The sequence below is a fragment of the Diceros bicornis genome, chromosome 12 (assembly GCF_020826845.1).
Source record: "Diceros bicornis minor isolate mBicDic1 chromosome 12, mDicBic1.mat.cur, whole genome shotgun sequence".
Taxonomy (NCBI): Eukaryota; Metazoa; Chordata; class Mammalia; order Perissodactyla; family Rhinocerotidae; genus Diceros; species Diceros bicornis.
The window spans coordinates 41,135,106-41,160,553 of NC_080751.1; the positions used below are offsets into that span (position 1 = coordinate 41,135,106).

At 44.0% G+C, this 25,448-nt stretch overlaps 1 protein-coding gene across 1 annotated transcript; it reads left to right on the plus strand.

The window, feature by feature from the left end:
• Nucleotides 1–61: 61 nt before the first annotated feature.
• On the plus strand, nt 62–24,205 carry ABCG5 (ATP binding cassette subfamily G member 5). The gene is made up of 13 exons (XM_058551332.1): nt 62–207; nt 902–1,023; nt 6,576–6,712; nt 6,786–6,884; nt 9,064–9,196; nt 10,364–10,503; nt 11,280–11,409; nt 11,939–12,152; nt 12,235–12,440; nt 13,260–13,398; nt 18,523–18,708; nt 23,063–23,175; nt 24,012–24,205. Exons 1-13 carry the CDS (start codon nt 62–64, stop codon nt 24,203–24,205), a joined length of 1,959 nt encoding a protein of 652 aa, XP_058407315.1.
• The last annotated feature ends 1,243 nt before the right edge of the window (nt 24,206–25,448 follow it).

Below are 25,448 nucleotides of genomic sequence, written 5' to 3' on the forward strand. Positions count from 1 at the left end.
CTGGCTTCTCCAGGGAAGGGCAGGCACCAAAAAATTTGCCTGTCTTTGCTGCCTGTTGGCCATGAGTGAACTCTCATTTTCAACCCCCATTGGGTCCTTGGGACGCCAAGCAAACAGAGGCTCCCAGCGCTCCTCAGAGGAGGTTCCTGCAGCTGCTTCAAAGCCTCGACACAGCCTGGGCGTCCTCCATGCCTCCTACAGCGTCAGGTAAGGCCGACGCCTCTTCTGCCTGCGGGGAGCTCTGAGCTGTGGTCAGGGATGGGCATGGCCCGAGGTGAGTGGGCCTCTCACCCCCTCTGCTGGCTTTCCCCACTAACGGGGGGCAGGCATGGAGGCTTTGGGCTCCCTCTTTAGTGGATCGAGGTGGAGAGAGGAGAGGGCAAGGGCTGCCAGTGGGAAATGAGGAGCAACAGTGACTGGCCCTTCCCCCTGCCCATGGCAGAACCCCGGAGCTATGACAAGGGTGGCAGCTGTGCTTTGCCTCGTGCCCCTGCTTTGTGCCCCTTTCTCCTTGCCATTGTGTCCCCCTTGTGTACAACCTGCCCTGTGTGGATGGAGAGGGCTTGGGGAACAGGGGTGTTTGAAACACAAGGTGTAATGAAACCTGGTGAAGGAATGCAGGGTCAACAGAAGGAATAAACGGTGTCTTTTTTTTGTCATCTCCCAGCCAGCCAAAGAGAGCTGGCACTCAGAGCAGCTGCTGGGCAGGGGCTTCACATAGAGGATCTTCTTCCATCACTACCCGCCGGGTCTACAGAGGAGGACACTGAGGCTAAAACACACTCAGGAGCCTGTCCAGAGACAACTGGGGTGGAGCAGAGCTGGGATCAGTGCTGGCGGACAAGGGTCTCCCCTTCCAAGACCCCACACTGCCTTTCCCCTTACGGGGTTTCCTTTAAAGCTATCACGTCGGGCCCTGGTGGGACACTGCATCTTCCTGGCAGCGGTGGGACAGGCAGATCCTCAAAGATGTCTCCTTGTACGTGGAGAGCGGGCAGCTCGTGTGCATCCTGGGGAGCTCAGGTAAGCTGGGGAAGGAGTGCTTGAAATTCTCAGTGAGGACTCAGAAAAGGCTTTGCCTTGATTTGAAGACCACGTTGAGGAAAGGGATTTAAGCGTAGCAAGAAGGCCACAAGTTGGAAATTAGAATGAAATCTAATGACATGTCTGTGAATGGACCCTGGTACTAATGTGAAACCTTTAGAAAGATCCTTGAAAAAGAATGAAGTCCTGTCTAACATGTAAGTTAATTTGTATTCCCAAGTATGGAAAGCACCCAGCACAGTGCCTGGCATATGGGGGTGCTCAGCAAACACCAGTCCCCTGATCTGGACCCTGCCCAGAGACAGAAAAAGGAATTAAATAAGCACAAATATGTCCATTTAGCCCCCATATCCATTGGGCCTATTTTATTATGATGCTATGCTGCTTTTCAAACACACAGGTAAGAATAGAGAATAACAAAGAATGTTCATGCACCTGATTTTATCAAATCTTAACATTATACCATATTTGCTTCAGATCCTTTTTTTTTTTAAGGAATTAAATGTTACAGATTCCACTGAGGCTATGTGCCCATTCCCACCTCGTCCTTCTCCTCTTCTTTCCCAGGGTAACTACACTTGAGCCTGAATTCAGCGTCTGTCTTTGTGTCCCTGCACCAGCCAGTCATTGACCCGGGGGGGGGTAGCTTCCGACCAGGCAGCTCCATGTGGCTGAGGGCAATGCCCTGTGAGGGTCACAGCTGGGAATCCTCAGCAGCTGGATGGGTGCCTGGCCCTGAGAGGCAGTCTGTGTGGCACACCAGTGTCCACCACACTAGGTTATCCTGCACATTTTCAGGTTGAAAGATTCTGACACACTGCCTTCACAGGAGCCTCTCGATTGAGTTCTTGCTAGCAAATTGTTGACACTTACTGCCACTCTCCACTTGCGTTACTCTCTTTAATAGAGATGGTTAGTGTAAGTCTGTGAAGAAAGTGAAACATGGTCAGCCTCTTTCGACCCGGGGAGTTAAATCCAAAATCATTCCTCTACTACAATGGGTGATACAGCTGGATGGCGATAGTGGTGTAGTTAAGATTACATGAAAAGGAATGCACTGACTAAAATGGTTACACTTTCCTGAGATTTCCTGTCAGTTCTCATTTCTCATTTTTAACCGTTTCTAACTCTATGCGTGTATCAGAACATTTAGGGTTATTCTAATTTTCCTTTTGATAATTATAACATACTTCTTTAAAAAGAAGAAAAGCTGGGGCCGGCCTGGTGGTGTAGTGGTTAAGTTCGTGCACTCTGCTTCGGTGGCCCCGGGGTCCGCAGGTTTGGATCCTGGGCGCTGATCTACGTACAGCTCATCAAGCCATGCTGTGGCGGCGTCCCACGTACAAAATAGAGGGAGATGGGCACAGATGTTAGCTCAGGGCCAATCTTCCTCACACAAAAAAAATGCTGAGTTATTCCTGTAATAATTTGTCACTTGTTGCCTTCCTTGAGTAGGATAAAAAAAAAACGTGGCGTATAGCACACAACAAGGAATTGAACCCACCTTCTCAGAAGTGTGTTCCACAGGCCAACGTCATGTTTCATGCACATCTCAGCAGGACAGTGGGGGTTCTTGATCTGGAGGCTCATGGGCTGGTTTCTGATGATACCTAATCACAGTTTTATAACAATGTCCATCCTTTTACACTGAACATGAATTCACAGTAGACTGCATGTTCCACAAGAGCAGGAACTTTGTATTTGTTTTGTTTGTTTTCTTGCTGTATCCTCAACAACTAGAACAGGGCTGGCCACGTAGTAAGTGCTTAATAAATATTTGTTGAATCAATGAGTAAAAAAAAATCAATTCTATGAATTACTCTTAGTGTTTCATAAAATGACATGATTTCATTGATGTCTTATCTAAAACAGCATTGTTTCTCAAATCTTTATTAGTGAGGCAAAAGATGACTTAGGTGTTCAAAATTCTTTAGAGCATGGTCTAATGCAAGCCTGCCTAGGGTCACCCAACACTCCAGGGGAAGATAACTTTATTTGACTCGTTATTTGCTCTCAGTTAGGATGCAGACTCTGGGCTGCACACTCCCTAGCAGAAGACTATTTAGTTACAAACGATTTCTGTCCTTTTAGGAAAGATAACTCCACAGGTCGTGGTTTCATTGCCCTGTAGGGCATTAACCTTTCTTTTTTTTTTTTTTACTGTAGTAAAATACACACAACATAAAATTTACCACTGTAACCATTTTTAACTGTACGGTACAGTGGTATTAAATACATTCACATTGTTGTGCAACCATCACCACCATCCAGCTCTATAACTCTTTTCATCTTGTAAAACTGAAACTTCATACCTATTAAACAATAACTCCTCATTCTCCCCTCCCCTCAGCCCCTGGCAACCACCACTACACTTTCTGTCTTTATGATTCTGACAACTCTAACTACCTCATTAAGTGGAATCATACAGTATTTGTCTTTTTGTGACTGGCTTGTTTCACTGAGCATAATGTCCTTAAGACTCATCCATATTGTAGCATACTGCAGAATTTTCTTTTTTTTTTTTTTTGTTTTGGTGAGGAAGATTAGCTCTGAGCTAATAGGCCTTAGCCCTTAGCCCTCTTTTTGCTGAGGAGGATTGGCGCTGGGTTAACATCCGTGCCCATCTTCCTCTACTTTATATGGGACACCGCCACAGCATGGCTTGACAATCAGTGTGTCTGTGTGCACCCCAGATCCAAACCTATGAACCCCAGGCCACCGCAGCAGAGCACACAATTAACCCCTACGCCACTGGGCCAGCCCTAGAATTTCCCTCTTTTTTAAAGCTGAATAATATTCCATTGTATACATATATATATATATAGCATATTTTGCTTATCCATTCATCCATTCATGAACACCTGGGTTGCTTCCACATTTTAGTTATTGTGAATAATGCTGCTTTGAACAAGAGTGTACAAATATCTCTTTGAGACCTTGCTTTCAGTTCTTTTGGGTATATACCCAGAAGTGAAACTGCTGGATCACATGGTAATTCTATTTTTAATTTTTTGAGGAACCGCCATACTGTTTTCCACAGTGGCTGTACCATTTTATATTCCTACTGACAGTGCACAGGGTTCCAATTTGTCCACATCCTCGCCGACATTTGTTATTTTTTGGGTTTTTTTTGTAGTACCATCCTAATGGGTGTGAGGTAGTATCTCATTGCAGTTTTGATTTGCAGTTCCCTAATGATTAGTGATGTTGAGCATCTTTTCATGTGCTTATTGACCATGCATATATCTTCTTTGGAGAAATGTCTATTCAAGTCCTTTGCTCAATCTTGAATCAGGTTGTTTGTTTTTTGTTGTTGAATCTTAGAAGTTCTCTAAATATTCTGGATATTAATCCCTTATCAGATATATGATTTACAAATATTTTCTCTCATTTTGTGGGTTGTCTTTTTACTCTGTATCTTTTGATGCACAAAATTTTAAAATTTTTATGAAGTCCAATTTGTCTATTTTTTCTTTTGTTACCTGCACTGGTGGTGTCATATCCTAGGCTATTAACCATTTTTGTGTTTAACTTTGCAACTTATTCCAACCTTCTATTCTCCACTGACTATACATTTCAATTTCTTATATCCTTTTTTGGATGAGTTTTCTTATCCTGCTGGTTCCTTCATTAATGAATTAATAAATATTTGACACATGTTCAAAAAAAGACTATATAAGCTATCTATTTCTATGTTAAAAAAAATCCTAGAATTAAGTGGCTTAAAACAATAAAAATCATTTATTATGTCTCAGGATTTCTAGGAGTCAGAAGTTTGGGAGTCACTTGGTGGGTAGCTCTGTCTGGGGTCTCTCATGGAGTTGTAGTCAAAAGTCAACTGGGGCTGCAGTCCTCTGAAGGCTTGAGCAAGGCTGGAGAATCTACTTCCAAGATGGCTCCCTCACATGCTGGCTAGCAAGTTGGTGCTCGCTGTTGCCCAGGGAGAATGTGTGACATGAGAAGAGCAGAAGGCCCGGGAGAGAACCCGGAATGTCACCCACAGGAGGCTGAAAGGAGCAGCCAGACCAGCAGGATTAAACCAAGAGGATGAAGTGGCATCAAAGGCAAGGGAGAGAAATTCACAGAGAAGGGCAAGCAGCAGTACCATGCTGCCAAGAGGTCAAACAACAAACAGGGAGGTGCCCACAGGATTTGGCAACAAGGAAGTAGTCTTGATGACCTTAAGGAGGCCAGTTTTGACACAGTGATGGGACTAGAATCCAGGCTACAGGATATTTGGAGTTTCTGTCAGAGTTGAGACTGGATCCCAGGAACGTAAGGCCAGAGAGGCTTCTAGTTAGAAGAAGCACACACAAGGCTTAGTATTGTGACTGGGAAATGTCAGGGCACATTTTTGAAAGACAATCCCAGTAAAGTCACATTTCGTTTCTTTACAGCCACTCTCCTCTCTTCCCCGCGCTGACCTCTACCTGAACACGTTGGGGCTAATTCTGAGCTTTGTCAGTCATGGATTACATAATAAGACAACTGCTAGTGGAGCTTGGTTTATTCATCTTTGTACCTCTCACAGCAACGAGCAGTTTCTTTAAAATATTTGAACAAAAGATCTTCTTTTGCACAAGTTATCACATCCTCAGTCTTGCTATCTTTGCAGACAGTTCAGAACCTCCTGCCTATTTCCTCTTTTATTAATTCTAACTTCTTTGCAGCCCTGGATAGGAAAAGCCTGGTGACGCCTGTTCCTGTCTCCATTAACTCTCTGGGCCCATGTCAGCTTGTGTCCAGTACGGCAGGAGGGGCCAGCTGGTGTCTCATCCTAAAGGTGTCACTTAACCTCTAACCCTAGAAAAAACAAGGCAGGGGAAACATCAGCCTCCCGTCACCTCAGCGCCAGGCCAACGTTGTAGTTCACCACAGCGCCTCTGTGGGAAAGTTCTTAGTGACAACCAGCTGGGTTACCTCCAAGGCTCTCAGGGCAGGCTGAGGCCAAGTGGGTTTTTACCAAAGGATCCGCTAAGCTAGCGCTTCTCAAACTTTAATATGCATGGGAATTACCCACCCATCTTGTTACAAAGCAGAATCGGATTCAGTAGGTGTGGGCCAGCGCCTGAGATTCTGTATTTCTCACGAGTGCTCAGGGGATGCTGATGTGGCGGGTCCTCAGACCACACCCGATAAGTGAGGGTCTAGGCAGTGTCCCCTACTTTCAGGAACCACCAGACAATCCCAGAAGGACACAAAAAGAAATTCAGATGTCCTAGATCCAAACGTTTCTAAGAACCCTGGTTTTCCTTTTATTCTGATCCTATATTTTCTGCTTTAAAAATAGCTTTAAAAACACATAAGCAGGCAGACAAAGCCCCTCCAGTCCTGACTGGGATGAGAGAAATGGCTTGTCCCTCTCTCACTCAGGGGATAAGCCGGAAAGACTCATTCGTACCATGAGAGTTTGACCCCAGAGGTTAAAGAAAGAACAAGGCAGGGCTGGACGGAGGCCCCCCGAGGTCTCGGGACGTTCCTGCGGTGCCTCATGGAGCGACTCCTCCGCGGCCCTCTCTTCTCGCCTCCAGGCTCGGGGAAAAGCACGCTGCTGGACGCCATGTCCGGGAGGCTGCGGCGCCAGGGGACCTTCCTGGGGGAGGTGTGCGTGAACGGCCGCGCGCTGCGCAGGGACCAGTTCCAGGACTGCTTCTCCTACGTCCTGCAGGTGGGCGCGTCCTCAGCCCCAGCCCGCCGTGGCCCGGGGTCTCGGGCGACGCTGACACCTGCCTCTCCCGCAGAGCAACACTCTGCTGAGCAACCTCACGGTGCGCGAGACGCTGCGCTACACCGCGCTGCTGGCCACCCGCGGCGGCTCCCGCGGCTGCTTCCAGAGGAAGGTGGGTCACCTGTCCTCGCAGCGGCCCTGCGCTCGGGGCCAGGCTGCCGCAGGGATCACCCCCTTTTCCCTCCGCTTGCCCATGCCTCCGCTTCACTCCTCACCCCTTTAGAGTCCAGACCTGCCCTGTCTTAGAGCAGCCACTAGCCACATATGGCTTTGAGCACTTGAAATGCGACTAGTCCAACTGAGATGCGCTAAGAGTGTAAAACACACATGGGATTTTAGAAATTTAGTCTGAAAAACAGAAGGTGAAATAGCTCATTAATAATTTTTAAAATATTGGTTATAGGTTGAAATGATAATATTTTGGCTGCCTTGGGTTTAAAAATTATATTATTAAAATTAATTTCACTTGTTTCTTTTGACTTTCTAAAATGTGGCTACTAAAATATTAAAATTCTGTATGTGGCTTGCATTATATTTCTCTTGGAAGGCGCTGTTCTAGGAGCTCCGTGTTTGAATAGATAGGGTTATTTTCCCACTGCGCTCCACCCTGCAGGCCTGTTGAGCTTTTTCTCAGCTTTCTTTGAGGCGTCTTGAATGTGCCTCATTCAAACTGGATTAAGTTAATGAAGGAAGGAACTCTTGAACTGTCAACTTTTTCTAGGTTCCAATCTGTTTCTTTAAATTTACCCAGTTTGGAAGTAGCTGCAAGTAAACTCTTTTTACCTGGAAACATTGCCTCATCTCTGCCTGGCCTGGGAATGCACGGGGAACCAAGGACAGGTGCGTGTGCCCCTGGGAACGCGCACACAGTTCCCCGGGAAATGGGCTCTCAGAGCTGCCAGAGGAGACCAGCAACATCTCTCTGCCTCAGAGGCTTTACCACCCTGAGGCCTCAGCAAGGTGCCTGCTGGGCACACAAATTATACCTTCAGTTCACGCTCCGAGGCTGGCCTTTCTTTAATGCCAGTGAGGCTCCGGAGGAATCCTCCATCTCAGCTGAGGATGCAGCAAGTTGCCCCATTTTTATCAGGCACTGCTGAGCCTGTCACCACGGATGTGCTCATCTTGTTCCTTGCACTGGACTTTCAGAGAGGACTTAGAGAGTGGAGCCAGGTCTGAGCTGTGTCCTGAGTACAGCAGGCTAGTTTGTTGTAATGCCCGGGTGAGTAAGGGGCATTCTTCTGTCTGAGAGTCCTAGATAACGCTGCAGTATAGGTTTCACTCCAGAGGAGCCTTAGCAAGGGGCCCAGCCCTCAAGAAGGACCATCAGCCTCAGAGAGTGATGCCCAGCTCTGCTTCCTCGCTGGAGGTTACCTTAGAGCGCTCAGAAGGCACTGCATGTTTCTTGCTCTTCCAGCAGATTATACTCTGGGCTCTTGTATCTGGCTGGCATCAGTCAGACCTTGTTCACACACAATATCTCATTTCATTCTGGCATCAACCTTGTGAGGCATTATCTCCTGACACCCAAGGAGATTAAGATCAGACAACTGGGAATGGCAGAGCTGGGATGTGAACCCAGGCCCTCTAGCTCCATCATGTCCCCCTGAGCCTCATTGTGGTCTGAGAAGATGGGAGTCAGAATTCAGCCCACCACGGAGGTGAGGCATAGCCATGTTCACATGACTTAGTGGCCCTCATAGTGAGTGAAGGCGGGGCAGAGGGCAGTATTTTTAATTACTTTTGATAGCTGGATTATATTTCTTTAATGCAAAACCACGCTGACACTGGACCACATGGGACTCCAAGAATTATTTGGGTTACTTAAACCAGGCTTATTTAAAACCAAATTGGATTTTTTTTTACATATAAAACATTTATTATAATAAAGTTTCAAAAACCAAACATTAAAAAAAAATCTGTATCGTAACTATGCCTTTGGGGAAGATTTCTCTGTATGGGCTGGACTGAGTGCAGCATCTGAAAATAGGAGTCCAATGAAGTCCCCATTGTTTCCTGGTCAATTTCCCTGAAGCAAATGTAAGCCTTTTTTGTTGCTCTAAGGACTTTTTAAAACAATTCACATTATTTAATTTTAATTGGACACATGTATTATATTGTGATTTAAACCAAGTTGGATTTTATTGTAAAAGGCTTGCTTTCTTCAGGATGTGGTGAGTCTGAAAGTGGCCCGAGCACTCCAGGGAAGTGTGTTGCCTCTCCTATGCCATCCTCAGCCCATGAACTGGAACAGCCGTGACCAGCCTTCTTGGACTTTGTGTTTCCTACAGGTGGAGGCAGTCATGGCAGAGCTGAGTCTGAGCCACGTAGCGGACCGACTGATTGGCAACTACAACTTTGGGGGAATTTCCAATGGTGAGCGGTGCCGGGTGTCCATCGCAGCCCAGCTCCTCCAGGATCCCAGTAAGTAGGACCTAGAGCTGCTACTAGCTGCTGCCTGGGCGTCTTCCATGTGTCTGCAGACATTTTGGGCCCTTTCTTCACAGTCTCCATTTGGAAAGTGGTTTGTGGGGAACAAAGTCACTGAGGTTTTTCAAACTGGGGACCAGTTTCCTTGGAAATACCATGTAGTTCCTGATACTATTCCATCATCCAAGTACAAAACAGCTCTTGGACTTGGAAACACTGCCTTTTTGTTTTAACATTCAGTTAGGGTCTTCCATGAATATGGGGCCTGACCTGTCCATCCTCACTTCTTACTAGAGCAGTACCACTGTGTCTGCTATGGAAAGCCAATGAGTTTTGTATGACCAGAAGTATTTATGAAATGGCAGGAATTAAAGTAGGACTTTGAGTGATACATGCAAAACTGTATATTTTAGAGGGAAGGGCTATCAAGATGGGTAGCCTGTCACCTGCCTCCCCTGCCTGGTCTGGTCATTCTCCCCACCACCTGGGGAAACTTCATCATTTATATGTACCTGGAAGAGGACCTACTGCATCTGGATACTTTCTTCACACTGCAGGAGACCAAGGCTGCCTGCTCTTTGGATGGTGCTTGGTCACTAGAAGGCAAATAAGAGAGATGCTCTTAAGAGCCTTAAGAGCCCCTTCTGGGGTAGAAATAGGCTACAGTTAAATCCTCTAAAGAACCCAAACACCTGTCCACCTTGGACCTTGTTTCATGGCTCAGAATTTTTTCCAGTGCAAAGACTCTGTTAGTGTTGGAAAGTGCTAGATATGAAATGGGTTATGTCTTTTTTAACCAGCCTCCTGCAAGCCTTTTAAAAACAACTTGGAGTCAGCTTGCCAGCTCTTGTTCCCTGTTAAATTCCATGGATGGAGTCCAAACAGTCCATAGTACCATGTGAGAGGCCTGATCCGGTTGCTTCCCTGTCCCCTCAAGGATTAAGGCTGAAAAGTGCTCCAGAGCTAGGAGTTGAGTCCTTCCAGGTCAAGTTCTTTTTCCTGGGCTCGGGCTGAAAGCCAGTTTACATGGAGGTACTTGTCACCGAGCACTGTTTGGATGGGGTAAGACAGCTTCATAAGCAACTGCCCAAAATGCTGAGTTTAGAGCACAGAGCCCGGGCTCGGCAGAGACTCAGAAGTCTGACCCTTCTTTGCCTGCAGCAATCATGCTGTTTGATGAGCCAACCACAGGCCTGGACTGCATGACTGCAAATCAGATCGTCATCCTCCTAGCAGAGCTGGCTCGAAGGGACCGCATCGTGATCGTCACCATCCACCAGCCCCGCTCCGAGCTCTTCCAGGTGAGGGGGGCATCCCTTGTTCCTGCTCATCTCGTCAAGGGTGAGTATATGTGTGTGTTGAGCTGAGGGTCATGGGGTAGAGATTAGTACTCGTCAAACCAGAGCCACAGGAGCTCATAGCTCCTCATACAGGAGGGACAAAGGATGGAAACACTTCTTTCAGCACCTCCCATGTACCAGATCCCTTCTATGCACTAGTTCATTTAATCAGCACAACAATTCTATGAGGTGGGTATCGGTATTTTCACTTTACAGAGGAAGAGAGTGAGACTTGGAAATGATACAAAATTGAGCCAGTATCACAGTTAATAAGACGCTGGGTTTGACATTCGTAGCCCAGCTGGCTTCAAAGGCTGTGTTTTTCCACCAAATCATATAGATAACCTTCCAAAAAATCTCACTTTATCCCCCCAGGATCCTTTTAGGGAGCTATTATTTACCTTTTATAGATGAGGATCTGAGATTAAAAAAAAAAAAGTTTTGTCCGAAGTCACTGACTCAGTGGCATGGCTAGGACTCAAACCCAAGTCCACTAACCAGGCACAGTGGCTCTCTCTACCCCAGATGTGATGCTGGGCACAGGCTGGGATGAAGCAGGATTCACTGTGGCAACCCAGGCTGAAAAGAGTAGGGATGCATTTTCAGTGTCTCCAGTGGACGCAGTAACAATGCTGATGTATGGCTGAGCTAGTCAAAGGACTGACTGCTGGGAAACTTATTTTCCTTAAGGATGTGGTGACCTGATTACACACTAACACCATCTGTTGTCCAATCAGCTCTTTGACAAAATCGCCATTCTGAGCTACGGAGAGCTGGTTTTCTGTGGGACACCAGTGGAAATGCTTGATTTCTTCAATGACTGTGGCTATCCTTGTCCCGAACATTCAAACCCTTTTGATTTTTACAGTAAGTTTTTCTTTCACATTCCTCATCATGAATGTTTTTTAAGATTTTCGTCTCAGATTTCTGCCTAGATGACACCAGCACCAGTGGGTTTTATTTTTGCTTTTGTTTTGGTGTTTTTACTCTTCAAGGAATTAATTTGGCCAGGTCAATTAACTTGCCATAGATGGACCCATCAGAATGAGGTGGGGGATCTCTCGTAAATTGGTACACTCTACTTTGTCAGAGAAAAATTAGCTGAGCTTCTGCATTCTTCCAGACTGCCCCAGTGGGATCCTCACAGCCTTGCTGGTAGCTTTAAAATATTCTGATTTTGTAAGTGGGCATTAACAACAGGCTTTATTCTGATAGGATGAGGTTTTATGGCTAGCACTCCTAAATCAATGATGAAACGTGTATTATTAGCATATATATGTATGCTAATATATATATTATTAGCATATATATGTGTGTATATATATATATATATATACACACACACACACACACATTTAAAAACACACGGTTCTTTTTTTTTGGGAAAAAAATTTAGTGGACCTGACATCAGTGGATACCCAAAGCAAAGAACGGGAAATAGAAACCTACAAGAGAGTGCAGCTGATTGAATCTGCCTACAAAAAATCAGCAATTTATCACAAAACCTTGGAGAATATTAAAAGGACAAAACATCTGAAAATATTACCAATGGTTCCTTTCAAAACCAAAGATTCCCCTGGAGCTCTCTTTAAACTGTGTGTTCTCTTGAGGTAAGAGCCTCATCCCATTTTGGGTGGTTAGACATTCACTAATGAAAGAAAAGGAATTAAAACGAGGTTGTTTGGCTTTCAGGAGAGTGACGAGAAACCTGATGCGAAATAAGCTGGCAGTGATCATGCGTCTCGTTCAGAACCTGATCGTGGGTTTGTCCGTCATTTTCTTCCTTCTACGGGTCCAGAACGATGTGCTAAAGGGTGCTGTCCGGGACCGCGTGGGTCTCCTGTACCAGTTTGTGGTTGCCACCCCATACACAGGCATGCTCAATGCTGTGAATCTGTGTAAGTGCCATGCCCAGGAGGTGCACCTCAGACGGCGGGGCTGGGGCCTCCTCTCTCCCTGAATACCTCCCTTATCCAGCTGGCCCCTTGCAAGACTTCACCATTATAATGCTATGTCTCTGAGCTCAGCCGGGCCCTCTCCAGATTCTCTCTCGGGGGGAAAGGTAACTGCTGAGTTACTAACACCTGAGTGTGGATTAGCTCACCAGGTGGATCTCTCTGAGGGTCTCTCTAAGGATCCAGGGAAACATGAAGTTATGAGGTGCTGATGGGACAGAGTTTGGGAAGAGTTTTTCAAAAGATCATCCTTGGTATCCTTTATTGGCCATTAGGATGCACAGCCCCTGGGGGTCTGGATACCTGGCCAACTTTGCACTGTTAACGTTCTTTTTGGAGCCTATACTTTAGGACAGCCAGCACCTGATTTTCAAACTCAGTGGGAATCCAGAAGCAATACCTGGTTGCCTGATGTTCTGTGCCAAGCCTCTGCACAGAAAGAGGACAAAGGGCCTCACATCCTTCATTTGTGCCCCTTTGGCACGTGTGTTCTTGAAATGGCAATACCCCTCCCCTACACTTTAGAGAGAAGGAAACAAATTATGACAACTTTTTCAACCATATTGTAATTCACATAGAGTGTAGATTTCTGAGATGGGGGTATTTATAGCTCTATGGATGGCAGGTCCCTTCTTTCCCTGACTAGGGAGACCCAGCTGGTCCTCATCATCCAGCCCTGACCTCAAGTTCAGCTTGCACTAGCCCCTCCCTCCCTTAGCTGTGTGGTGACCGACTGTCCTGAAACCCGCCTTCCGTGCCCAGTTCCTGTACTGCGAGCTGTCAGCGACCAGGAGAGCCAGGATGGCCTGTACCAGAAGTGGCAGATGCTGCTGGCCTATGTGCTGCACGTCCTCCCCTTCAGTGTCATTGCCACTGTGATGTTCAGCAGTGTGAGCTACTGGTAAGGGCATGTTCAGAGGTGTTCAGTCCTCCCAGACAAGGCCTCCTATGGAGTCCCAGATGGCCAGTGGGACCTGTGGAGGGAGAGCTCCAGGGTGAACAGCTTCCTGCTCTCTGCTCTGGAGGGTCTGTCTTTGCCCATCAATGTCCAGTATAATGTCCTGTCCTTCAGGATGAATAAAAGAACCCAACTGTGGGCCACATGGGGCCTGAGAGCAGACCAGCGGGACTACATGTGCTAAAGAATAGCATGTCCCACATTCGCTGCAGGCCTGGCCAGAGAAGAGGCCTCTGAAGTAACTGAGACCCGGGTGCAGAGGCAGCAAGTAACTGTTCATCAGCAGCTAAGCGTGGCTCCCATGCTGCTGTGAGTTGGAGCAGCTATTCTGCCTGAGGTTTCATTGACTGACCTGGGACATCGCAGGTGGGCTGGGGTGAGGGGGGCTTGAGGAATCAAAGAGTAACTATGGGAAGAGGGCACTGGGGAACCAAGAAGCATCCCTAATGCTGTTGGGGTTTGATTGATGGCTTATAGACAAGGCTTCTTTTTATTTCTTGGAACTTTTAAAAGATATAAATCTGAAAATATGTAGAGTTTTAAGTTATTTGCATGATTTGTTGTCATAGGGAGATGTATCTTCCCCAGTCCCTGTGGCTTTCCCTTAAGAAAAGATGGGGGGAATTACCCGGCATTCTCTGACTCTAGTAGTGTAAAGGTGCCCAGCTTGTTGTCCCGAGAACTTCAGGCAGTTCTTGAGACGCTGTCTTTCTTCAGGCCACTGGTTTCACGTGCAGGTGCTTCTAACCATAGCCAGTATAAAGACATGAATAATTATCATGAATTAAGTGATACATAAGTAAAAGATAAGGGCCTGGTTAGTTTGAGCTCCAAGACATTCCAAGAGTTGGAATGTCTTGCTGCAGGCTGTTGGAAGTAGGTATTACTCTGGAGAGGGACAGAGGCAAAGCCTCCGAGTTAGCAGGAGGGCGGACTCTCAATCGAGGGCAATGGCAGGGACCATGTGGCCCTCCTTGCTGACCCTGAAGAAGCCTCCTTATTGTCTGACACTCGGGAACACGCTGAATCTCCAATCTGTGATGTAAACCACGGTGTGTCTAGTTCAGGCTAAATGATCCAGGAACAAATTGTTAAAATCTGACCATTTGTGAGTAAAACAAAGTTGGCTGAAAATTGGAGACCTTGCTAACTTAGAATCTTGCTACTCAGTGTGGCCCACGGACCACAGTGTCAGCATTACTTTGGAGCTTGTTGAATGTGTGGAGTCTCCGGCCCAGCCCCACTGAAATGGGCTCGGCGTTTAACAAGATCTCCCAGGTGATTCAATATGCCCTTCAAACTTTGCAAAGCACTGAGTTTGAAGGCCACATAGTATTGGAAAAACTGCCCATGACAAAGAGAGTTCTGTAGGATTTGAGAAAACAGGGCAGTTTTAAACTAGGTTCATGACTATTTTTGATACAAAGTCAGACACAAAAATGCAGAATCATTTCCAGTGGCAGCACAGCCGTTAGCCATGTAACAAATACTTTAATTACAGAAATATTTGTTTAATGTCTACTAAGTGCCAGGCACAGTGCTGGGTGCAGCAGGGGATCAAAGAGGAATAAACTGAAGGCACTGCTCTCCAGCTTGCAATTGTGAAATCTAAATATCCCTGAAAGCCAAAAGTGTTTTTGTAACCCTTTTAGCAGCACTATCTGAGCTGCTCAGCGGCAAAATCTGATCTGAACCGACATGAGGTTCTTTGTACTTTTTCCGCATGAACACTCCCATTTAGCAACAATATTGATGTGCTTGATTATGGGTGGAGTCATGGATCCCACTGCGGCAAGTATGGTCTATGCGGTGTAAATCCTTTCCAAAATCTGTCAATTGCCACATTCCAAAACATATATGGCCCTAAAGCGTTTCAGATAACGGACTGTGGACATAAATCTCCAGCTGACTTTAATTCAAGAAAGTGTAAGATTAGTATTATAAAGAAGCACAAACACTAGCTTGAGGAATATAGTAATAACAATAATAGCTAACACATATTGAGCACTTGCTTTATGTCAGGCACTAAGAGCTATACATATATCAATTCATGTAATCCTTGCAACCATTCTATAAAGGTGGTACTATAATTATCCTTGTTTGTAGATGAGGAAACTGAGGTACAGATGGGGTAATATCTTCCCCATCTCACATCCATTATCCCAGTTAATTACAAAGGAGAGCAAGAGTCCATTTGGTTGGGCGAGGAGAGGGGCTCTTGGAGGCTCTCTGGAGGAGAATGTGAGAGACAGCACCATTTCAATGGATAGAAAAGCGAGCAAGGGCATTCCAGAGACGAAAGAGCAAGAGCAGAGGTTCAGAAGCAAAACACATGTAAGGCCTTTCCAGAGAAAATGTTCAGTTATGCTGTGGGGAATGAAGGATTGGCAGGAGTCATGGAAAATAAGATGGACAGCCTTGGAGTCCGGTAGGGGAGGTGCTGAATGCCAAGCTAAGGGGCGGAAGTGGATTTGATAATAGGACATAAGATCGGATTTTGAACCAGGGAGTGACCCATCTGTGTTGGACTCTGGAGGGGGAGGCTGGCATCATTTTGGCAGCAGACTGGAGTTAGGGTGGAGACACCGGACAGCCCAGTGAGGAGCCGTGCGATGGTCTGTGGGAAAGGCAGAGGCCCTGATGAAGAGAGGAGCCGTGGCAACTGCTCTGAGGGATCGCTTTGAGATGCTGGGACGGTAAAACTGAATGGACTCGGAAACTGAATGGATTTGTGGGGGTAAAGAAAGTCATGGATGATGTCTGAGTTTTCAGCCTGAGGGAATGAGAAGGTAACAGTATCCTTACCAAGTTTGCCAGGAAAGAGCATGGGTTTGGTTTTGAACACATTACACCTGGGATACTACAGAACACCCAACTGGAGATGTCAGTCTGAGGTTCGGGATATAGGTTGGAGTAGAAAGAAAAATGGGAGTAAGAGTAAAGAGCTGGGAATGGATTCTATAGGAGAGAGTATCAGAAGAGGAGGAAACTGAGTGTAAAACCTTAAGACAGGCACATTCAGAGGATGGGAAGAGGAAAGCGAGCCAATGATAGAGGCAGTGGGGTGGTCAGAGAGGTAGAAAGAGAAGCAGAATTGGGCAGCGTCAGAGAAGCCGAGGGAGAAGAGTTTCAAGGAGGTATAGTAAACCCGTTCAATAATGCAGAGGTTCAAGGAGGTGAGGCATCATTTTATAACCATGGGTGATCTTCCATTAAAAGAGCTTCAGTAGAGGGGTTGGGGTGCAAGTCGGGTTTACAAGAGAATAAGGAGTGAGATGGAAAAAGCAGATGCTGTTTGAGAAGCTTGGCAGCATAGGGTAAGATGAAGAGGGGGCAGTTGGCTTAAGTGGTTTTTAGGCTCAAGGAATGGTTGTTTTAGGATATGGTAAATAAGACCATCAGGAAAAAACATTAGATTGAGAGTAGATGAAACTACAGCCAAAACTGGATAATCCATAGATCAAGTTTCCAGAGGAGACCAAGGTAGGGCTAGGGGAATCAGGATAACATGGGATCAAGGATGCAAGTAGATAGGATCAAGTTTGGCAAAAATAGGGGGGAAAAAAAAAAGAGAGAGAGAGAGTGAGTGCAAGACATGGAGGATGAAAAGTAGGGAAGATAAAGATAGCAAGAAATCCAAAAAATGGGAGGTGAATCCATCTGCTGAGCACTGGGGAGAGAATTGGAAATTGGGGAGAGGGGGTGATTTAAAGTAGCAGTTTATATCAGCCATGATAGGACACGTCATTGGAACTCAGTAAGCAATGAGGAAAAATCAGAGGTCCAGGGCCAGCTGAGGTAAAGTGGCAGAGCAGATCCAAATAGTACAGCAATATGCTTTGTTCAACACACCTTCAGTTGCTTACGTGAGAAAGCAGGGGTCCCCAGGTATGGGGTTTGGTAAGGCAGAGAATATCAGAGGGGGACAAGGATCCGAGGCAGTGAGGGCACTGGGGAAATGGGAGACAGGAGGGAGGCCATGATCAGAGAGGGCATTTTCAGAATCTGAAAACTTGGAATTGGAACAGTTTTGAATAATATTTAAGAGCAAGACATGGTGAGTGATCAAGATTAGATGGATGGAGCCACTGGAATTGGTCAGGCAATGAGACTGATGGTTCATCAAGAAGGTTAAAGACCTTGAGGATAATGATAGTGGACAGGAATGCAAAGAATGACCCTGGTCCAGAGCCTATAAAATCACCAAAGGTGAAAGAATGTCTTAAAAGTCACAGAAGATTGCACGGGGGAAGGGAATTCATAGTATAAACAAACTTCATGATTTGTATAAGAGGAAAGGCAGATGGCCTTGAAGAGTGGTAGGGAGGAGCGGATTTAAGATATGCCAACTCCTTTTCATCACTCTACAAATGGAAGAAAGAGCAGCCATGTCTAATGGTTGTTGAGGACATGCTATCACCAGGGAAATGTTATTTGATGAAAGGAATATAAGAGGAAAGGGGGATGGATATGGAGTAGTTTATTTACAAGACAATGGAAGATCAAATCAATGGAAGGGGTTGGTAGAATAAAAGATAAGAATGGAATGGATTAGGCCTGGGGAGGGCTAATCTGATGGAGGATGAAAGCAATGGTTCTCACGCTGGCAATAACCCCACATAACGGGGATGAGGTTCAGGGAGGGAGTGGCTGAGAAGCAGATTGGGTGAGCCCTTAGCTTTAGGGTAGTAGGCTAGCTAGGGGAGGAGCAGCATGAGCTAGGCAGAACATGGATATTTATGGAGAAGCCTGGAGAGTTCAACCACCCTGCTTATTTCAGTTAGTTGTGACCATTGTCTGTGTTAATATTTTCCTGTGACAGCTGAAGGAGCTGTAAAAGGGAAAAGGTAGCTCACGTTGAGCTGCGGCCAACAGAAACAACTGCGGTAATAAATGGTCTCAAATTTTGGCTCTATTCCGAATAGGCCTTTCAAAGGGGAATTTGGCTTGCCCTACAAACCCTTCCCACCTACTAACCAGCAGGGACTTATTCACAAAAGGCAAGTGTGGTATTTTTTTTAAATGATAACCCTTGGAGAGGAAACTAAAGACCTTATGTTTTTCTAGGACTCTGGGTTTATACCCTGAGGCCGCCAGATTTGGATATTTCTCTGCTGCTCTCTTGGCCTCCCACTTAATTGGTGAATTTCTAACCCTTGTGCTACTTGGTATGGTCCAAAACCCAAATGTGGTCAACAGTATAGTGGCTCTGCTCAGCATTGCTGGAGTGCTTGTGGGATCTGGATTCCTAAGGTAAGATATGATGATTCCAAGGATTTAGATTGGTATGATTTGTTGTTAATGGTCACCTAATAATGATTGTTATAAGGAATTCCAGAGGAGAGCTATGTGATACTGATTAAAGGTATCACCTTGGGGCAGGCCCAGTGGCGCAGGTGGTTAAGTGCACATGCTCCGCTGCAGCGGCCCGGGCTTCGCCAGTTCAGATCCCGGGCGCGCACCGACGCACCGCTTGTCAAGCCATGCTGTGGCGGCCTCCCATATAAAGTGGAGGAAGATGGGCATGGATGTTAGCGCAGGGCCAGTCTTCCTCAGCAAAAAGAGGAGGATTGGCAGATGTTAGCTCAGGGCCGATCTTCCTCACACACACAAAAAAAGGTATCACCTTATAGTCTGGAATATTCATAGTGCTTGCTAATCATTATTGCTCAGACTTTGAACTGTTCACCATTTGTTCAATAAAAATCTCCACATTGCGAATCAGGAAATGACTATTTAGGCATGTTATCAATTTGATTCACATGTAATAAGCCATTATAACAAAAAGAGGAAAATCAATCCATCCTCCAGAAAAACTCACAGCCTATATTATAGGCTAAATAGCATGCATTTAGTTCATTTCTGTCCTGGCACTGTTGAGTCTCTATTCCAGTTTTCAATTCCCAGTTCTTTTAGGAAGTAAGAATAGTCAGATAAGAAAAGAGCCTACAGGATAAAAGACTGCTCAAGAAAATATCAGTACTAAAAGGACATGCATCAACTGTTAACAGTAATTATCTCTGGGTGATATTTATTTTAATTTTTTCTTCATATTTTCCTATATTTTGTGACTATTGTGTGTTAGACAAGCACTATTTTATAACTAAGAAAAATATACATACATACATACATTTAAAAAAAGTAGTAGCAGGAAGCATGGAAAATTTTAGAAGAATGCAAGTGGTCTCAGGCAGGTGATGTGAGTGGGATCTAGTAAGTAAACTATTGGTCTCTGAGGAAATGTGAAGAAGGCTCTGTTTCATTGACTTAAAAATCAGATAAACGAGCCAACCCCAACTCAACCCGCTTGAGTCTAGCGGCTCAAGTTCTGCATGCTCCGCTTTGGCAGTCCAGGTTCGGTTCCCAGGCGCAGAACTATACCACTTGTCTGTCAGTAGCCATGCTCTAGCGGTGGCTCACACAGAAGAACCAGAAGAACTTACAACTATGCACAACTATGTACTGGGGCTTTGTGGGGGAAAAAGGAAGAAAAAGGAGGAAGATTGGCAACAGATGTTAGCTTAAGGAGAATCTTCCCCTGCAAAAAACAAATAAATAAATAAATCAAATAAACAAAAAGCTACATGTAATTATATTTATATGTTTAATTATTTAACTCTCAAGAGCAATCCATGTTCAGGTAAGAAAACTAAGCTCAGACTTGACTTTGCTCCAATCACACTACTGTGAAGACTCTCCCAGGATGCAGGTGGCTCCCTGAAGAGAGGACTGACACTGGAGTCAGAGACTTCCTCTACCACTTAGCTGCCATGTGACCATGAGAAAGTCATTTTTCTATCTAAATTAGTTTCCTCATTTAGAAAATGGACATACTGATCTTGGCCCCACCTGTCTCAAGAAATCACAAGGAGCAAATGAGATAATGTGAAAACACTTTACAAACTGTAGTGAGTTATATAAAGGTGAGACAGTATAAAGCAAAATCAGCTAGGTTTTGATCAGTCAAGGCAGATTTTTTTTACAATGACACCATTACGTTGTATTTGTCTATGTTGCTTAAGTGGATTATTAGCATCTATGAAAAATGCACAAATCAAGTCACTCCAAGGGTATGGAATCAAGCCAGCAAGGTACAGACCCAATCTTGGGCAGCATCTCTTCTGTCATATTTGAATCATTAGGTGTTCCAATCAATCTGGCACTATTTCATGTATTTGGTTTGTAGGAAAAGGGGATGCATTCATTTTTCTGAAAAAAGAGGCAGTGGCAACATTACCAAATGCTCTTGGGTTCTTTGCAAAATCTCAACACTTCTCCTGGGTTCCACTCCCAGCACCGAATTGAAACTGCTCTTGAAGGCTACGTCCACCTCCTAGTCATTAAGTTTGTATTTTTCCCTCAAGTCACCACTTTTCTTCACTGTCTGCAACATTTGAGCTTTTAGCTGCCTCCTCCTTTAAACACAATTGGAAACAGCTTTGTTGTTCTTTCTGCTTACAAAATAATGCACGTTCTTGGGGAAAAATTGCACACAATACAGAAATGTATAAGGAAGGAAGTGAAAGTTAACTGAAGTATCACAACCCAGAGTCAAATTTTGTTGTGTATCTTGCTCAACTTTTATATAATCTTTAATAAGTAAGATTATACTGTTACAAAGGAGTAAAGAATGCACGCTTTTTTCCCATTTAACAATATAATGTGGACAGTCCCATGCCAATAAATTGAGATCTATGGTTCCTCCCTCTCGGAAGTACATCAAGGATTTGTGTGACGTAGCCTGGTTCTCCTCCTGTGTCTTTCTGCGATCATTTGTCTCCCTCTGCCACCTGCACGAGCCCTACCGTCATGCCCTGGCTACATGAGCTCTCTGAAAGCCCCTTTGTTTTCTCTCACAGCCCATCATGTGCCGCTGGTGCTGCAGGCTTCCTTTAATAGACTGTCAACCTCTTAAGGGCAGCAGTTGTGTCTTATTCATCATTATGGTTCTTCTCAGTGGCCAGCCCAAGGCCTTGAACCTATTATGTTTGCAAAAAATACTTGTTGAATTGAGTGAATAAATGAATGACTACTCTCTTTCCCTGGACTGCCTACACACTGGATCAGTCACCAAATCATGTTGGTTTTCTTCTCTGATGTCAAACCACAAACGCATGTGGAGCTTTCACTTTGTGTTTTGCTCTGCAGGGTGAAGGCACATGGTTCCTGCCTCAGGGAGGTAACACTCTAGCCGGCTGGGCAGCCATCCTCTCGTGGCCATTGTCCTATTCCAGGCCTTTGTCATCTCACACATGAACTACTGCTGTAGCCTGCTCCCTTTTTTGCTTTTCCTAATCTGCTCTTATTCTGGTCCATCCTTCTTGTTGGTGCCACATTAATTTTCTTAAAACAACATGACCTTTCTCGTGGTCCTTCACTGTCAACCCACTGCAAGGCCCTGAAACAGCTGGTTCTTGGCTATCATTCCAAACTCACCTCCCACTGCTCCTACTTCCGATCCTCTGCTCCAGCCTCTCTGGTCGATTCAGTCGACGCAGACCTTGACATACCTGTGCTCAGACCATTTGCTTTCCTTTGTCCTTCTTCTTCCCCAGATTCCTACCTATCCTTTCCAATTAGCAGCCTCTCACTGTGGCTAATTCAACTTTGTGCCCTAGAAAATTGCCAATGACTGAAAGTCATGGAGTTTGGGGGGTCACTTGGGCATAGGTGAAACCATAAATACTAACTACAAGAATGCCATGGACATATGGTACTGGCTTTTGATACTTTCTTGGCACAAATCGTTCACAACTGTGTCTTTTTATAGTTTTGAGGACATATATTCTATGTCCCCAACTACATCATGAATTCTTTAGGGTTAGGATACTTCTTTTGAATTCCTGAAGCACCTAGAACTAGAGCCGTGCAAATAGAAAGAATTTAATACAAATTTGTTGATTGATAGAAGGTATATACTGGACCAAGAGGGCCACAGGGTCAGCATGAAGTTTCTCCTAAAACAGACTGAAGAGGAGACATATTCATGTTCACAATGAATGTCTGCTTGCTCTCTCCATCCTTGTTCCCTTGTACTATAGTTTAGTTCTCACTTCATACACTAGCACCTTCAAATCTCTGTTTCATCACAAATCTCCTGTAATGTGTTAGGTGTGTATTTTCTTTTATATTTATATCAATGGTGCTTATCAAAAAAATTAGACATCAATCCGTCATGAGGGGATTGTTAAATTAAGGTTTCTACTATAATGGACTACCAAGCTGTAATTAAAAATGATGCAGTGCTATGCTTATTGACTTGGAAGGATGTCTAAGACATATGTTTGGTTGAAAAAAAGCAGGTTAGGAAAGAGCATGAAGAGTTTAATTCCATTTATGTAAAATTTTATAAACACATACATACACACACATTACATATATCACCAAAATGTTAACCACAGTGATTTCTGGGCAGTAGCATTTCTTTATACTTCTCAGTATTGTTTGAAGCTTTTTATAGTGAGCACAATTTTTATAGTGAGAAATGAAAAACTATATTCATGTTGGGAAACATAAAATAAACATTGCCTTTATTTTTACTTGATAGAACTATTACTAGAGCCTATTGAATTTCATCTCTCTTTCTTTCTTTTTTCTTTTTCTTAAGAAACGTAGAAGAAATGCCCATTCCTTTTAAAATCCTCCGTTATTTTACATTCCAAAAATATTGCTGTGAGATTCTTGTGGTCAATGAGTTCTATGGACTCAATTTCACTTGTGGTAAGTATTCTATTTTGGAATATTATTTTTACATATTACTCTGAGGAAGCAATTCGCTGAGGGAAATGTATTTTTTAAATAAAAGCTATATCTTATAATAAATAAATTTAAAACCTTGTTTTAAAATAAAAGTCTAACATTTTCTCTGACTTTTAAAATAAAATACACAGTGGTCAAGTTAGTTACCTGTCAAAGGCCAATTGCTTAAGGCCACTCTGATGTTTTTAGAAAATGATAGACCTAATGTACACCAAGGTAAACTCTAGTATATTCTGGATGGAATCAGTTCCTATACCTACTGAAGAGAACAGGTTGAAGCAGGTTGCAGTGGCTTCTTGTTCCTCCAAGTGTACATAGTAGATAGCCAACTAAAGCATTTTTGGCAAAAGTCTGTTCCCCAATCCCATGAGAGGACAGTGGGAGCATAAGAAAGTCCTCCTGGCCACTGGAAATCCCAGCCACTCTGTGACGATGACTAAGGAACAGGGTAGAATTTAGTAGTAGTTTTAAATATTTTTAGGTGATAACATCAGTAACCCTAGGATATTCAGTGCTAAATGAACATAAGTGATCATGATTTTTATCAGTACTGTGATAATGAATATATACCTAAAATGGAAACAAACCCATTTCCATCTTTAAATGAAGCCAAGGCCCAGAACACTCACTGTTGCTTCATCTAATAATGAATTCTGGCTATCTAAAATGTCCTATATCTTTCATGAAGAAGGGTACTTAGCAGGGTGCTAAGCACTTAGTGGGATTTTGGTAAATACCTGTTGATTAAATTACCTGGGAAGTACTATATCTGACATTGTCAATCTTTTCCCTGGCAGGCAGCTCAAATGGTTCTGTGAATATTAATCCAATGTGTGCCCTCAGTCAAGGAATTCAATTCATTGAGAGAACCTGCCCAGGTGCAACATCCAGATTCACAACAAACTTTCTGGTTTTGTATGCATTTATCCCAGTTCTTGTCATCCTGGGAATAGCTGTTTTCAAAATAAGGGATCTTTTCTTTAGCAGATAGTAGAGAACATTGCTACAAAAATGGAACTTAAAGCTCCTAGATGTGCATGACTGCTTTCATTGTGTGAAATAAGAATGCCACGTGTTTCCTGATAGTTTATCTTAAGTTTTTTAACCATTAAGACTCCATTTGTGCCCCTTGGATCCATGCAGGCCTTGAATGTAGGCCACTTTGCAGGGACATGGGGTATTTGGAAATTGTGACTGAGCTGGTACAAAAATGTAAATAATAATTCATGACGTTATGGGATACGAGTATGGCTATTTGTTTGCTTTGTTCTAGACACAGAAAAATAGGTCAGTTAAAATACGCTTACATTTGATAAAGAATTTGGTAAAAAGAAAACATCTGAATGATTACTGACTGTAAGTAACAGACAAGAGAGTTGTGGGTTTGATTGAAGCAAAGCATCATGAAGAACTGGGTAAGAATGCTTTTGTTATCATTTAAAAACCCATATTTATGCGCACATGTCCACATGAGGGGTCTGAGTCACCTGAGCACATCGGGAGGACGCTGGACAGATGCTGGGTGATGAAGACCACTGGTGCAGAGCACTGAATGACTTTACTGAGGGTTACAATGAAAAACTGCAGGAATGGGCTCAACTCAACACAGCACACCAGACAAACCTCTGGTAATGTTTTTAAAGATTAATTTGCTATTTTTAACTTCCCGCTTAGTTCACTGATAATATTAAAAGTAAATGTTACTAGATAAAGTTTATGCACTGAGAAATGACATCTTTAAGGTTGGAGAGCAGATGTTATTTAAAGTCCATATAGAAAAGATGCTCAACTGACACAACATTTACACTAAGAAGAACAGGGTTACACACTAGGAATTCACGTTCTTGAATTGTTAAAGAGAAAGAATGCTGATCAATACAAATATAGACACCTATATTATGTATTCTTAGGAATGAAATGATGTATATAGATTATTAAAAATGGGTTCTGTACTAAATGACTGATTATCTTTCTGATTGATCTTCAGGTAATTCATGTACAAGTCTGAAAGGTAACTGTCTCATTGTTACCATGGTAACTTTGAGTGAGAATATCTTACAGAGTACATGAACTTGTTCAGTTACTGTGACCTAACTTGTAAAGAATGATAAATTATAGCATTTGAAATGTCTCCATTATGGTAGGAAAGATCATTTCATTAAGGAAACCATAGTAAAATTCTATTCCTTAGAACAGTATTTAAGAATCTGGAGACATTGGTAAATTACCAGAAT

Excerpts from the sequence above, each read along its gene's own strand:
- ABCG5 (XM_058551332.1), top strand. The coding sequence starts at position 62 with ATGAGTGAACTCTCATTTTCAACCCCCATTGGGTCCTTGGGACGCCAA. Across the intron at positions 9,197-10,363 it reads CCAGCTCCTCCAGGATCCCA|CAATCATGCTGTTTGATGAG; the intron begins GTAAGTAGGACC and ends CTTTGCCTGCAG. Across the intron at positions 12,441-13,259 it reads GCTCAATGCTGTGAATCTGT|TTCCTGTACTGCGAGCTGTC; the intron begins GTAAGTGCCATG and ends TTCCGTGCCCAG.